At 38.2% G+C, this 13,120-nt stretch overlaps 1 protein-coding gene across 4 annotated transcripts in view; it reads right to left on the reverse strand.

Moving 5' to 3' along the window:
• Positions 1-13,120, reverse strand: part of rtkna (rhotekin a) — a 216,660-nt gene that overhangs the window by 70,295 nt on the left and 133,245 nt on the right. Inside the window, exon 1 of one of the 4 annotated variants that reach the window (XM_061980542.1) lies at positions 5,697-6,068. The exons of the other annotated variants lie outside the window; for them this stretch is intronic. Coding sequence (XP_061836526.1) covers positions 5,697-5,720 — 24 coding nt within the window. The 5' untranslated portion in view covers positions 5,721-6,068. Of the gene's footprint in view, positions 1-5,696; positions 6,069-13,120 lie in introns of those variants that run through there. 4 annotated transcript variants of the gene reach the window in all.

Below are 13,120 nucleotides of genomic sequence, written 5' to 3' on the forward strand. Positions count from 1 at the left end.
CACAATACACCGCTTCCCACCTACAGCTTCCTTCTTTGCTGACTCCATTGTTCATTGAACAAATTGCAAAAGATTCACCAACACAGATGTCAAGAATACTGTGGAATTTTGCGATGAAAACAGACAACTTAATAGCTGGCCACCATGCTGTCTCAAAATGTCCTCCACAATCCGCGACGTCACGCGCTGACGTCATCATACCGAGACGTTTTCAGCAGGATATGTCGCGTGAAATTTAAAATTGCACTTTAGTAAACTAACCCGGCCGTATTGGCATGTGTTGCAATGTTAAGATTTCATCATTGATATATAAACTATCAGACTGCGTGGTCGGTAGTAGTGGGTTTCAGTAGGCCTTTAAAACACCAACAATTTTACGTTCTGCACACTAAATTAAAAAACTGGAAAATGACGCATCGCTGCATTTGTCAGTAGACAAAGGAGGAGCCTTGTAAACATATTACTAAATATTAATAATTAAATGTAATACATTCAAAATGGACATTAATATACGATATATTAACAATACACAGTATAATATTATATAACATAAATAAATTATTACAATTGTTTTTTAAATTAGTATTCTTTTTTTTACAGATTTTTTGAAAATGACGAATCTATTTCCAATCGACATTCTGATGTGAATCGATTTGTTTGTGCAGCCCTACTGACAATACGGCAATATTCCCATCCAACCGTTTTCCATTCCCCCCCAAGAAACCATTACTCGGAGAACTCATTTGTGAAGTGGCTTCGACGACCACAAAAGAGCGAAAGCAGCAGATAACAAAAAAGGAGCGTGTGAATAGGTTTGAGTTCAAAGATCTCGAACTGGGCGGCTCACAGAAGGACGGTCTGAACAGCTCGTTTTACACACGCAAGTCCAATTTACTCCCCCCCAAAAAATGAGTTGCATATCTGCGATGCTTGCCATTGCAGAGCAATGCAGGAAGAGAAAAAAAAGAGGACCTCCACTGCACAGCGACACACGTGGCTGCAGAGGAGCAGGAGGATTTTTGGAGATATTTATCTCCATTGATAGCCAAAAAGGAGTGGATGGAGCGCCAGGTTTGGACTTAGACAGCACAGCTCGTCTGCAGTGAGTGCTTATTGATTGCAAGAAGATTCCACTCCGGCTCCTGCTGCCCTTGCACAATTCTGCATGGCCAATCACAATGAATGCATGAAGGAGCTGCATGGCTTTAACGGCCTCATGAAACAAAGTGGTGCAGAGCTCCATGTTGTGCTGTGTCACTGCGGAGGAGGCATCACCAGACAAGGCGCTCTGGCACAGAGGTGACCTTTTCACGGCAAATGATCCGACACACACACACACACGCACACACGCACACACGCACACACACACATGAACCGACAGCATTCCGAGAAAAGGGAAGATCACATGTCAAGCGGATGCCCGTGGCCTTTTTTGAAATCCACAGGAGACATACGTCTAAACCCGTGGTGTCAAACGTACAGCCCGCGGGCCTGATGAACAGCTTTTATCCGGCCCGCGGGATGAGTTTGCCAAGTATAAAAATGAGCCGAAATTTTTGAATGAAAGAAACTGCTGTTCTAAATGTGTCCACTAGATGTCGCAATAGCAATTCCTTGTATCTTTGTCGTTGATGCTACATATGTACAAAAAAAATAAACCACATGATGTTAGTGCCCCAGTCGAGGAAAATGAGCAAACTACATAAATAACATCAAGTAATTTGATTTTGATTTTTTTTTTTTATCTTGATAGATTGAAAATGAACACCAACGAGTTGACTGATGAACATAATCACATAATTTATCAATTTATTTTGTATTTCAAGTTATCATTACATATATGTATTGTTGCATTTGAACAATTGTATTGTTGATAATATAAGTAATTATTGTTATTATTCATTATCAATAGTGCTATTTCTATTGGTATTTGTATTGCTCCATTTGTAGTGTAATAATGCTCATTGTCATTTCTGTATTATTATTTATTTCACTAACTGCTTCTTTGCTATCACTTTTACCATCATATTTGTACATATCCTTTTTGCTGATGTTGTTGTTATTGTTGTGTTTGCTGTAGTTGTTGTTGTCGTCTCTCTGTCTTATCCCCCTCTTGTCCCCACAATTTCCCCCTCTGTCTTCCTTTTTTTCTCTTTCTATCCCCTCCTGCACCAAATGATAATATAAATACATTTAATAAAGTCAACAAGAGAAGTATCCCACACTTCTCTTTTGTAAAATAAAAGTGTCCAGCCGATATGGGCATCTACATCAACAACATGATTTGCCTGAGAAGCTGGACAGGACAAAATAAAAAAAAGATGAACATTATCACATAATTTATTCAGAAAATATAAATAACGACAAATAAAGATAGAATACTATTAACTGCAACATGTAAGTGTAAAACAACAATAACATTATGATTTGTACTTTTTCAGAATGTGATTGTTCTATTTTTAAACAAAGAAAACAATCTGAAGTTGTCTTTATTGTTAAGTTATCGTGCCGTGATTTTACCAGTCCGGCCCACTTGGGGGTATATTTTTCTCCATGTGGCCCCCGATCTAAAATGAGTTTGACACCCCTGATTTACAGTAATATACACACATTTTTTAGGTGAAATTATTGCAATTTACCATATTTTTTTTACATTTCAGTTTCAAAAAAAAAAATCTAATAAAATGCATAACAAATTGTGTAATAATAGTATTCACTGTTAGAAACGGCCCTATGGGGCCAAACATAACTGCGATGTGGCCCTCAGTGAAAATGACTGACACCTCCGGTCTAAACTCTCCTCATCAGGAATTAGTCCGTCATACATTATGTCCAACTTGTTGCAAGCTTGTGACGCACAAGCGTTGATTAGAGGAGGTTATGTAGCGCCACCAGTCTGCCATAAACAACAGGGGTGCCCAAAGTGCGGCCCGGGGGCCCAATTACACTTACAATGAATTCCTCGTTATAAAGGTGTGTTATTAGTAATGCTGCCAAACAATGTATTTTTATTAGATGAATCACAATGTTCAATTTGGATTAATCATGAGTTTTACTAGTAGAACGCCTCCCTGCGAAGGCGTTTAGGGGTACTCCGGCTTCCTCCCACCTCCAAAAAACATGCACCTGGGGATAGGTTGATTGGCAACACTAAATTGGCCCTAGTGTGTGAATGTTGTCTGTCTATCTGTGTTGGCCCTGTGATGAGGTGGCGACTTGTCCAGAAAAGGGACGAGCGGTAGAAAATGGATGGATGGATGCATTATTCGTTTGCGAAACTTCAATGAGTGTTTTTTTCCGAACTACCGGGCGAACCGGTATACAAGCCTCACCCACTCAATTTTGGAGAAAAAAAAAAGTTGTTTACATATACTAGCTGTACCAGACTATAAGCCGTAAATATATATACGTTGTGAAATGAGTTATTTACACAGAAATATTCTGTACATATTTATTTACATACCTTAATTGTTTCCAAACGGTGTATGTAACATGGCAGTAAAACGGCTGATCCAACAAAACAGAAGTTAAGGTCATGGACCCACTAGCTGTGGAACCTAGCTCTCCAAACAGCTAAACAGACTCAATCACTCCACTGTGATGTTTTGGTGAATTTACTGAGGAATTTGCAAAGTCCTGACGTGTGGACAATGCTGAAGAAACAAGTCCATGTCAGAAAACCAACAAATTTAGCTGAACTGCACCAATTTCGTCAAGAGGAGTGGTCAAAAATTCAAGCAGAAGCTTGGGGATGGCTATCAAAAGCCCCTTATTGCAGTGAAACTTGCCAAGGGACATGTAAGCAAATATTAACATTGCTGTATGTATACTTTTGACTCAGCAGATTTGGTCACATTTTCAGTAGACCCATAATAAATTCATAAAAGAACCAAACTTCATGAATGTTTTTTGTGACCAACAAGTATGTGCTCCAATCACTCTATCACAAAAAAATAAGAGTTGTAGAAATTATTGGAAACTCAAGACAGCCATGGCATTATGTTCTTTACAAGCACAGCCTTTATGTTTAATTTGAATAATGTATATTATGTGTTTGTACAAGTTTAGATTGGGCTATGACGTTTTTAATTGGGAAAGACGTTAATGTCTCCTGTTTTCATGTTAGCATTGAAGACAGCTCGCAAGCTAATGCTAATCAGTCCATATAAGCAGTTATCAATCACGGTTTTTCGATCATTTTCATTTAATAAAATGATAGTAACCAATAGGAGTGTGACTCACTGGGCACCTAACGATTCGATGTCATTCTGATTCCTGGGGTGACGATTCAGAATCGAGTCTTGATTCAACACGATTCTCGATCCAAACCGATTTTCGCAATGTATTATTTGTGTGTAATAATTACAATGAAACTATTTCAAAACATGTTACAGATAAGAAAAGCTCCTTCTGATAGCATGGAGATAACCTAAAAACTTATTTCTTTAACCTAATTATGGCAAAAAACAAACAAAAACTAATTCTAAATAAATAAATTATATATATATATATATATATATATATATATATATATATATATATATATATATATATATACATACATACATTCAGAATATTCAACTTGATATATATATATATATACATATATCAAGTTGAAAATTCTGAATATATATCAATCAATCAATGTTTATTTATATAGTCCTAAATCACAAGTGTCTCAAAGGGCTGCACAAGCCACAACGGCATCCTCGTTATGTGTATATGTGCGTGCATTAATATTATTAAATAAGAATTAACTTTTAATAAGACAATAAATGAGCTTTTCTAACCTGTAATCTGTTTTAAAAGGGTTGTATTTAAATTGTAATACTAAATAATAGGGTGCACAAAAAATCAATTCACAGCCAAAATGTGATTCTTATTCATCCCGATTCTAAATCAATTCAGAATGTTTAACTTGAGAGAGATATATATATATATATATATATATATATATATATATATATATATATATATATATATGTATATATACATACACATACATATACACACATACATATATAGTTTTTAAATCGATTTTTGAGAATCATGAATGGATTTAGAATCGGGATAAATACAAATTGCGATTCGGACGTGAATTGAGTTTTTTGTGCACCCCTACTAAATGTTGGGAGTTTTACAATGGTGATCATACAGTTTATATTGCATGCAGCTGCTAAAACTGATATATATAAAAAATAGTGACACAGAGTTCATTTCCCTTCATCATTCGGTTGATTGGTAATTAGGTCTACTCACACACTCTGCTTTCATGAAACGTCTTTCAACTGCTTATGCCCGATATTTATAAAGTTTTTAGTTTTTTTCTAGTAACACAATAATTACTTTCCCTAACAAATAATCCATTTAAATAACAGTCATTAATTACTTTTTTTAAAGTAATTTTCCAAATACTGGATATAATGATATTATTATATGAGAGTGTTTTCCGGCATTTTTGCAGGTAGACATAAAATGTTAGTAAAAGTTGCCAATGTTCCAAATCCCTGAACCCGACCGAGCAGGTATTTAGTCCAAATCCCGCTGACGCCTCACAACACGAGCGGCCCACGTGGTCCACGCGACGCTGTGACGTGAAATCCTCTTGACAAAGTGAGGGATATTTTCCATGCATATGTTTTCACCCCCGCCCTCCCCCAGAAGTCGAACAAAACCCAACACGGCAGGATTCTTACCGCTTGGTCGCTGGTGTGGTTCATGGTGGAGCGCGACACAAGTCCAAAAAAACACGCGAATCAGATATGTCCTTCTGAGGCAAACACGTACGGCGGAATCTGAAGTTAAAAAAAAAAAAAAAAAAAAAAATCCGAGTTCCGAATCACGGACCGCCGCAGTCCACGCACTCAGTCATCCGCGGGAAAAGGCGATCCATTGCAACCACCTCGGCGTGGGTCGTCCTCATCCGTCCGTCTTTCTCCCACGCAGTCACGCACACGCACGAGGGGAGGATAAAGAATGACCGACTGACGGACCAACCGAGAGCCGTTCGTGAAGAGGGCGGGGGGCGTGCACGCGAGGAGGGCGACTTGTCATGTCAGACATGCACACCCTTCTCCCGCCATGAGGCGTTCAGGGACACCCGGGGTTCCTTAAAGGACACACCGCGGATGCAAAAAAAAAAAAAAAAGTGTCACGTGGTGTCAGGACTTCAAGTCCTGGGGATGTTCCTTCAGTTGTTCCAATAACTGATGACATTCTAGAATCGTTTGAAATGCCAAAGTTCTGACTTTAAGAAACACTAAAAGCGGGGATCCCCAAACTTTGGATCCGGCCCGCCAGCGTCCAAAATCCGGCACGCTGGAAGTCAGTCCCATGTTAAATGTATTTATTTATGAGTTTTTTATTTTATTTTCATTATTATTATTTTTTCAAGTATGTCCTTTGTAATCCATTTTCTACCGCTTGTTACTCTCGGTGTCTCCTTGCCACTCAGGCAAACCACATTGTCTAAAAATGCAATTTCCCATCGATAACGTGATATCATCACGCGCCCTTTCAGTCAATCAGTGTGCGAGGAATACTGTTAAGGTGTTTGAGCTTAATGGAGTTCTTTATGCGTGCACATGAACGACACTTTCATCGAGACCGATCATCAACGTCCTCTCACCGAGGATACTTTATTCTTCTTCTCCTGTTGAACACACAACTGCTGCGGTGTTAAACATTACACAGCACCAGAGCGCCCCAAGTGGAGAACATGCGCTACAACATCCAACCTCTACCACAAAGCTACACAGAGTAAGAGCGCAGATATATACAATCTTAACAAATACATATATATATATATATATATACATACATATATTAGGGATGCCGATTAATGCGTTAAAATGTAATATCGGAAATTATCGGTATCGTTTTTTTTAATATCGGTATCGTTTTTTTATTTTTTATTAAATCAACATAAAAAACACAAGATACACTTACAATTAGTGCACCAACCCAAAAAACCTCCCTCCCCCATTTACACTCATTCACACAAAAGGGTTGTTTCTTTCTGTTATTAAAGGGGAACATTATCACAATTTCAGAATGGTTAAAACCATTAAAAATCAGTTCCCAGGGGCTTATTATATTTTTCGAAGTTTTTTTGAAAATTTTACCCATCACGCAATATCCCTAAAAAAAGCTTCAAAGTGCCTGATTTTAACCATCGTTATAAACACCCGTCCATTTTCCTGTGACGTCACATAGTGAAGCCAACACAAACAAACATGGCGGAAAGAACAGCAAGCTATAGCGACATTAGCTCGGATTCAGACTCGGATTTCAGCGGCTTAAGCGATTCAACAGATTACGAATGTATTGAAACGGATGGTTGTAGTGTGGAGGCAGGTAGCGAAAACGAAATTGAAGAAGAAACTGAAGCTATTGAGCCATATCGGTTTGAACCGTATGCAAGTGAAACCGACGAAAACGACATGACAGCCAGCGACACGGGAGACAGCGAGGACGAATTCGGCGATCGCCTTCTCACCAACGATTGGTATGTGTTTGTTTGGCATTAAAGGAAACTAACAACTAAGAACTAGGTTTACAGCATATGAAATACATTTGGCAACAACATGCATTTTGAGAGTGCAGACAGCCCAATTTTCATCAATTAATGTATTCTGTAGACATACCCTCATGTCAGCAGGCCAGGGAAGCTAGGGTCGATATTCTTCTCTTGATGGTGTGAGCCAAGACATCCAGGGGGTTTAGCTCGCTCGTCTGCGGGAACAAACTGCCGCCATTGCTTGCCGTGCTACCGAGGTCCTTTGTCCATGAATTGCTCACACATTCCGGCAGATTCAATGGGGGTCTGACGGCAGATTTCTTTGACTTTATCGTTGGAAATGCATCTGCTTTGAGTGTCGCAGGATATCCACACATTCTTGCCATCTCTGTCGTAGCATAGCTTTCGTTGGTAAAGTGTGCGGAACAAACGTCCAATTTCTTGCCACTTTCGCATCTTTGGGCCACTGGTGCAACTTGAATCCGTCCCTGTTCGTGTTGTTACACCCTCCGACAACACACCGACGAGGCATGATGTCTCCAAGGTACGGAAAACAGTCGAAAAAACGGAAAATAACAGAGCTGATTTGACTCGGTGTTTGAGAAAATGGCGGATTGCTTCCCGATGTGACGTCACGTCAAGAGCGAATATTAGAAAGGCGTTTAATTCGCCAAAATTCACCCATTTAGAGTTCGGAAATCGGTTAAAAAAATATATGGTCCTTTTTCTGCAACATCAAGGTATATATTGACGCTTACATAGGTCTGGTGATAATGTTCCCCTTTAATATTCTGGTTCGTACATTATATATCAATATATATCAATACAGTCTGCAAGGGATACAGTCCGTAAGCACACATGATTGTGCATGCTGCTGGTCCACTAATACTACTAACCTTTAACAGTTCATTTTACTCATTTTAATTAATTACTAGTTTCTATGTAACTGTTGTAAAATGTTTTTAATTTATTTATCTTATTTCATTAATTTTTTTAAAAAGTACTTTATCTTCACCATACCTGGTTGTCCAAATTAGGTATAATAATGTGTTAATTCCACGACTGCATATATCGGTTGATATCGGTATCGGTAATTAAAGAGTAGGACAACATCGGAAAAAAGCCATTATCGGACATCCCTAATATATATATATATATATATATATATATATATATATATATATATATATATATATATATATATATATACACACATATACACATATATACACACATATACACATATATACACACATGTATATACACACACATATACATTAGCTCACTGCGATAAATGTGGCACAAAAATAGTCCGTCTGCGTCAGCGCTGATAATAACAATATCACTCATTTTTGGTTCATTTTTGTTTTATAGAGGGTTTTATGGGCACAATAGAGAACCCTCCCATGGTTTAATGGATACAATTAAGCATATAAAGTCAACTTGTTTTTACGCTCTACTGCTACTTTAAACAATTCTGCAATAATCCACTGGTTTTTTTTCTACCAGGGTTTGTACAAAAATCACTTCATATTCTCTACTGCTCGCTAGTGTTACCATATCTGAGTTATTGTGCAGAAATATGGGGAAATAACTACAAATGTGCGCTACATTCGTTAACCGTGTTACAAAAAATATCAACTAGACTGATACATAATGTTGAAAATAGAGAACATACAAACCCTTTCTTTATTGAGTCAAAAATATTAAAGTTCGATGATTTGGTAAAATTGCAAACAGCTAAAATGATGTACAAAGCAAACTAACCTCCTACCAAAGAATGTACAACAATTCTTCTCAACTAAAAAGCAGAAATATAACCTTAGAGGAAAATCTAATTGTGGAGGGGGGCGTGGCCTGCGGACCTGCAGCGAAGCTGGGTGTGCCAGGACCGGCTTCGAGATCAGTGACAGGTACGTAGATGGCCCACCTGGGCCTGCTTATCTAATCACCTGTCACTCTGTTAAAAGGCAGCAGCCGGGAAGGAGAGAGGAGTTGGAGTTGGAGCATGAGCGAGAGCGAGAAAGACAAGCTGAAAGACAATTGCTGAAAAGAACACCAAAGACAATTTATTGCAAAATAAACCAGTGTTCAAACCCTGAAAAGGAGCAGTCATGTCGGTGATTGGTGGTCCAGAGAACTCGGAGGGAAGATACCTCCACACTAATTTAAAACATTTGTATGCACCGACAACACTTAGAACCTTTAGCATATCAGTATGTGGAATTAAATGATGGAATGGATTAAGTAAAGAAGTTAAACATTGTACTGATATGATCCAGTTTAGAGGTTGTTCAAATTAATAGTGCTTACAAAGTACAAAGAAGAAGAATTATGAGGAATACTTTCAACCTTATTGAAAATAACATATTCTTCATCTCAGTATGTTAATAATGACTGACTTAATTATATATTACAAAACTGTTGTATTACTCATTCACGGATATAATTTTACTATAAAAAAAAGTCAGTAAATGAATGTATATATTTGTAAACGCTCTGAAGTGGGAAAGGGGTAGGATTAAATAAGCTCTGCTTCTTCCTACTCCTTTTCAGACATGATGTAAAGTGAAATGATATGAAATTGTGTGGTGTATTATGCTGTAAGTGTGTTCATGTTCCAAATAAACTAAAGAAAGAAAGAAATGTGGCAACATGCATCATCCGGAAGATTTGAGCTGCGAGTGGGGAAGCAAACTGGCAAGTCGGTGCCCACTCGCCCACAGTGGAAAGAAAGATGCAATGTCTGTGTTTTTTTTGAAAAAGTTGTATTTTAAGCCATGATTCACCTTTTCAATGTGATGCCTCTCCGACAGCTAATCCTCACTGTTCCCTCTAATAAGTGGCCAGAATCGACAAAAAAAGCCTACAATGAAGCGTTTAGACCAGCGGTGCCCAAACCTTTTCCACTGAGGGCCACATACTGACTGACCAAAAGATGCGGGGACCATTTTGGTAGATTTCACCTTCAAAACCAGTACAATATATAACATTTTTTTTCAAAAGAACTACAAATTGCAATTTCGGTAGAATGCCGAGGAGCCAAAACTGAACTGAAAAACTGAATGTTAGCACGCTGGCCGGATAGCGTCAAGTAACAAAAAATATGAGCTAAAGAAGCTAGCATGCTAACAATAACACGCTTACAGTTAGCATTAGTGAAATGCCAAAATATATACCTGCTAGATTAGATTGAAAAAGGCTAGCATGTTAATTTTAGCATGCTAAAATGCTAACCTGTCAAGTACCAAAAATGTATTACTCTGAGGTGTGTACCGGAAAAATGGGTTTAAAATGCCAGCATGCTAACGTTCGCATGCATCAAGTACCAAAGTATGACTAAGGTGCATACCTACACAATTAGCTAACAAAAAAAGGTAGCATATTAACATTAGCATGCTAATAGCTATCGTTTGGCAAGTACTAAAATATTTGACTCTGAAAAACGAGCAAGAAGCTAGCATGCTAACAATAGCACGCTTACAGTTAGCATTAGTGACATGCCAAAATATAAGACCCTATACCTGCTAGATTAGATTGAAACAGGCTAGCATGTTAATTTTAGCATGCTAAAATGCTAACCTGTGAAGTACTAAAAATGTATTACTCTGAGGTGTGTACCAGAAAAATGTGTTTAAAATGCCAGCATGCTAACGTTCGCATACATCAAGTACCAAAGTATGACTAAGGTGCATACCTACACAATTAGCTACCAAAAAAAAGGTAGCATATTAACATTAGCATGCTAATAGGTATCGTTTGGCAAGTACCAAAATATTTGACTCTGAAAAACGAGCAAAAATCTAGCATGCTAATATTAGAATGCTAACGCAGGCTAACTCGGCTACATGCCGCACTTTGAACACCCCAATTTAGACTTCTCTCTGTCCTACAGCAGAGGGCTTCAAAAGGGGATCCGTGACCCCTAGGGGCCTCGCAGAGGCCCTGCGGGGGGCAGATTGTGAATTTTTTGGTGGATTAGACTTTTTAAAGTAAAAACTTGAATACACATTTATACTAGAGATGTCCGATAATGTCGGACTGCCGATATTATCGGCCGATAAATGCTTTAAAATGTAATATTGGGAATTATCGGTATCGGTTTCAAAAAGTAAAATGTATGACTTTTTAAAACGCCGCTGTACGGAGTGGTACACGGATGTAGGGAGAAGTACAGAGCGCCAACAAACCTTAAAGGCACCGCCTTTGCATGCCGGCCCAATCACATAATATCTACGGCTTTTCACACACACAAGTGAATGCAATGCATACTTGGTCAACAGCCAGGCAGGTCACACTGAGGGTGGCCGTATAAACAACTTTAACACTGTTACAAATATGCGCCACACTGTGAACCCACGCCAAACAAGAATGACAAACACATTTCGGGAGAACATCCGCACCGTAACACAACATAAACACAACAAAACAAATACCCAGAACCCCTTGCAGCACTAACTCTTCCGGGACGCTACAATATACACCCCCCGCTACCCCAAACCCCGCCCACCTCAACCTCCTCATGCTCTCTCAGGGAAAGCATGTCCCAAATTCCAAGCTGATGTTTTGAGGCATGTTAAAAAGGTTTGGTTGTTATCAGCACTTCAGTCATCAACAATTATATCATCTGAGAAATGGACATTGAAACAGTGTAAGTCTGACTTGGTAGGATATGTACAGCGAGCAGAGAACATAGTGAGCTCAGAAAGCATAAGAACAAGTATATACATTTGATTATTTACATTTGATTATTTACATTTGATTATTTATAATCCGGGGAGGTGGGAAGTGGTGGGGGGAGGGTGTTAGTTTAGGGTTGTAGTTGCCTGGAGGTGTTCTTTTAGTGAGGTTTTGAAGGAGGATAGAGATGCACTTTCTTTTACACCTGTTGGGAGTGCATTCCATATGTGTACAGCTCTGGTAATGGGTACATTTGCACCCACCTGCACAAATGTACTTCAAAATGTAACAATCAAAATAAATATGACTTTTTTTTTGTTTACTAGGGCATGCATATATAATATGCATTAGTTTGACCATTTAAAATCAATGATAATAAAAAGGAGATGCTTGGAAATAGCATAAAAATGCCCCAAAAACGTGGAAAAACGCGATTCATAGCGTTACTTTTTGGTGTAACCACCATGAGCGTTCTGTTCAGGTATATTTATTTTATATTTTGATAAATCATCATAAATAGGTATTGATCAATCCTTAAGCTGTGTATATTTGATTTCAGTTTGCTTTTGACATCTTATTTAGAATTGTAGTTGAAACTTTTACAACCTTGTGTTGCGCTCATGGTGGCGTAACCAAACTAGATTATTTTGAATATTTATTCCCTTTTTTGCATTTAGTATATTTAAATATACTGTGTTTTATGCTTTTCTCTTTTTGGAACATGTACTATACATATAATACAATAAAGTCCCATATAAAATTATGTTTCTAGCAATACTTTAATTTTGCCTTTGAAAGTAACACTCCAATGTCCATTAGTTGAGCTGTACACATATTGATGTGGCATAGAAGGAGAATGAGTTAAGACCTTTGTTAGATCGGAATCTGGGTTTAACGTGGTTTGTGGAGCTCCCCCTGGTG

Source organism: Nerophis lumbriciformis, linkage group LG20 (genome assembly GCF_033978685.3).
Source record: "Nerophis lumbriciformis linkage group LG20, RoL_Nlum_v2.1, whole genome shotgun sequence".
In the NCBI taxonomy this organism is placed as follows: Eukaryota; Metazoa; Chordata; class Actinopteri; order Syngnathiformes; family Syngnathidae; genus Nerophis; species Nerophis lumbriciformis.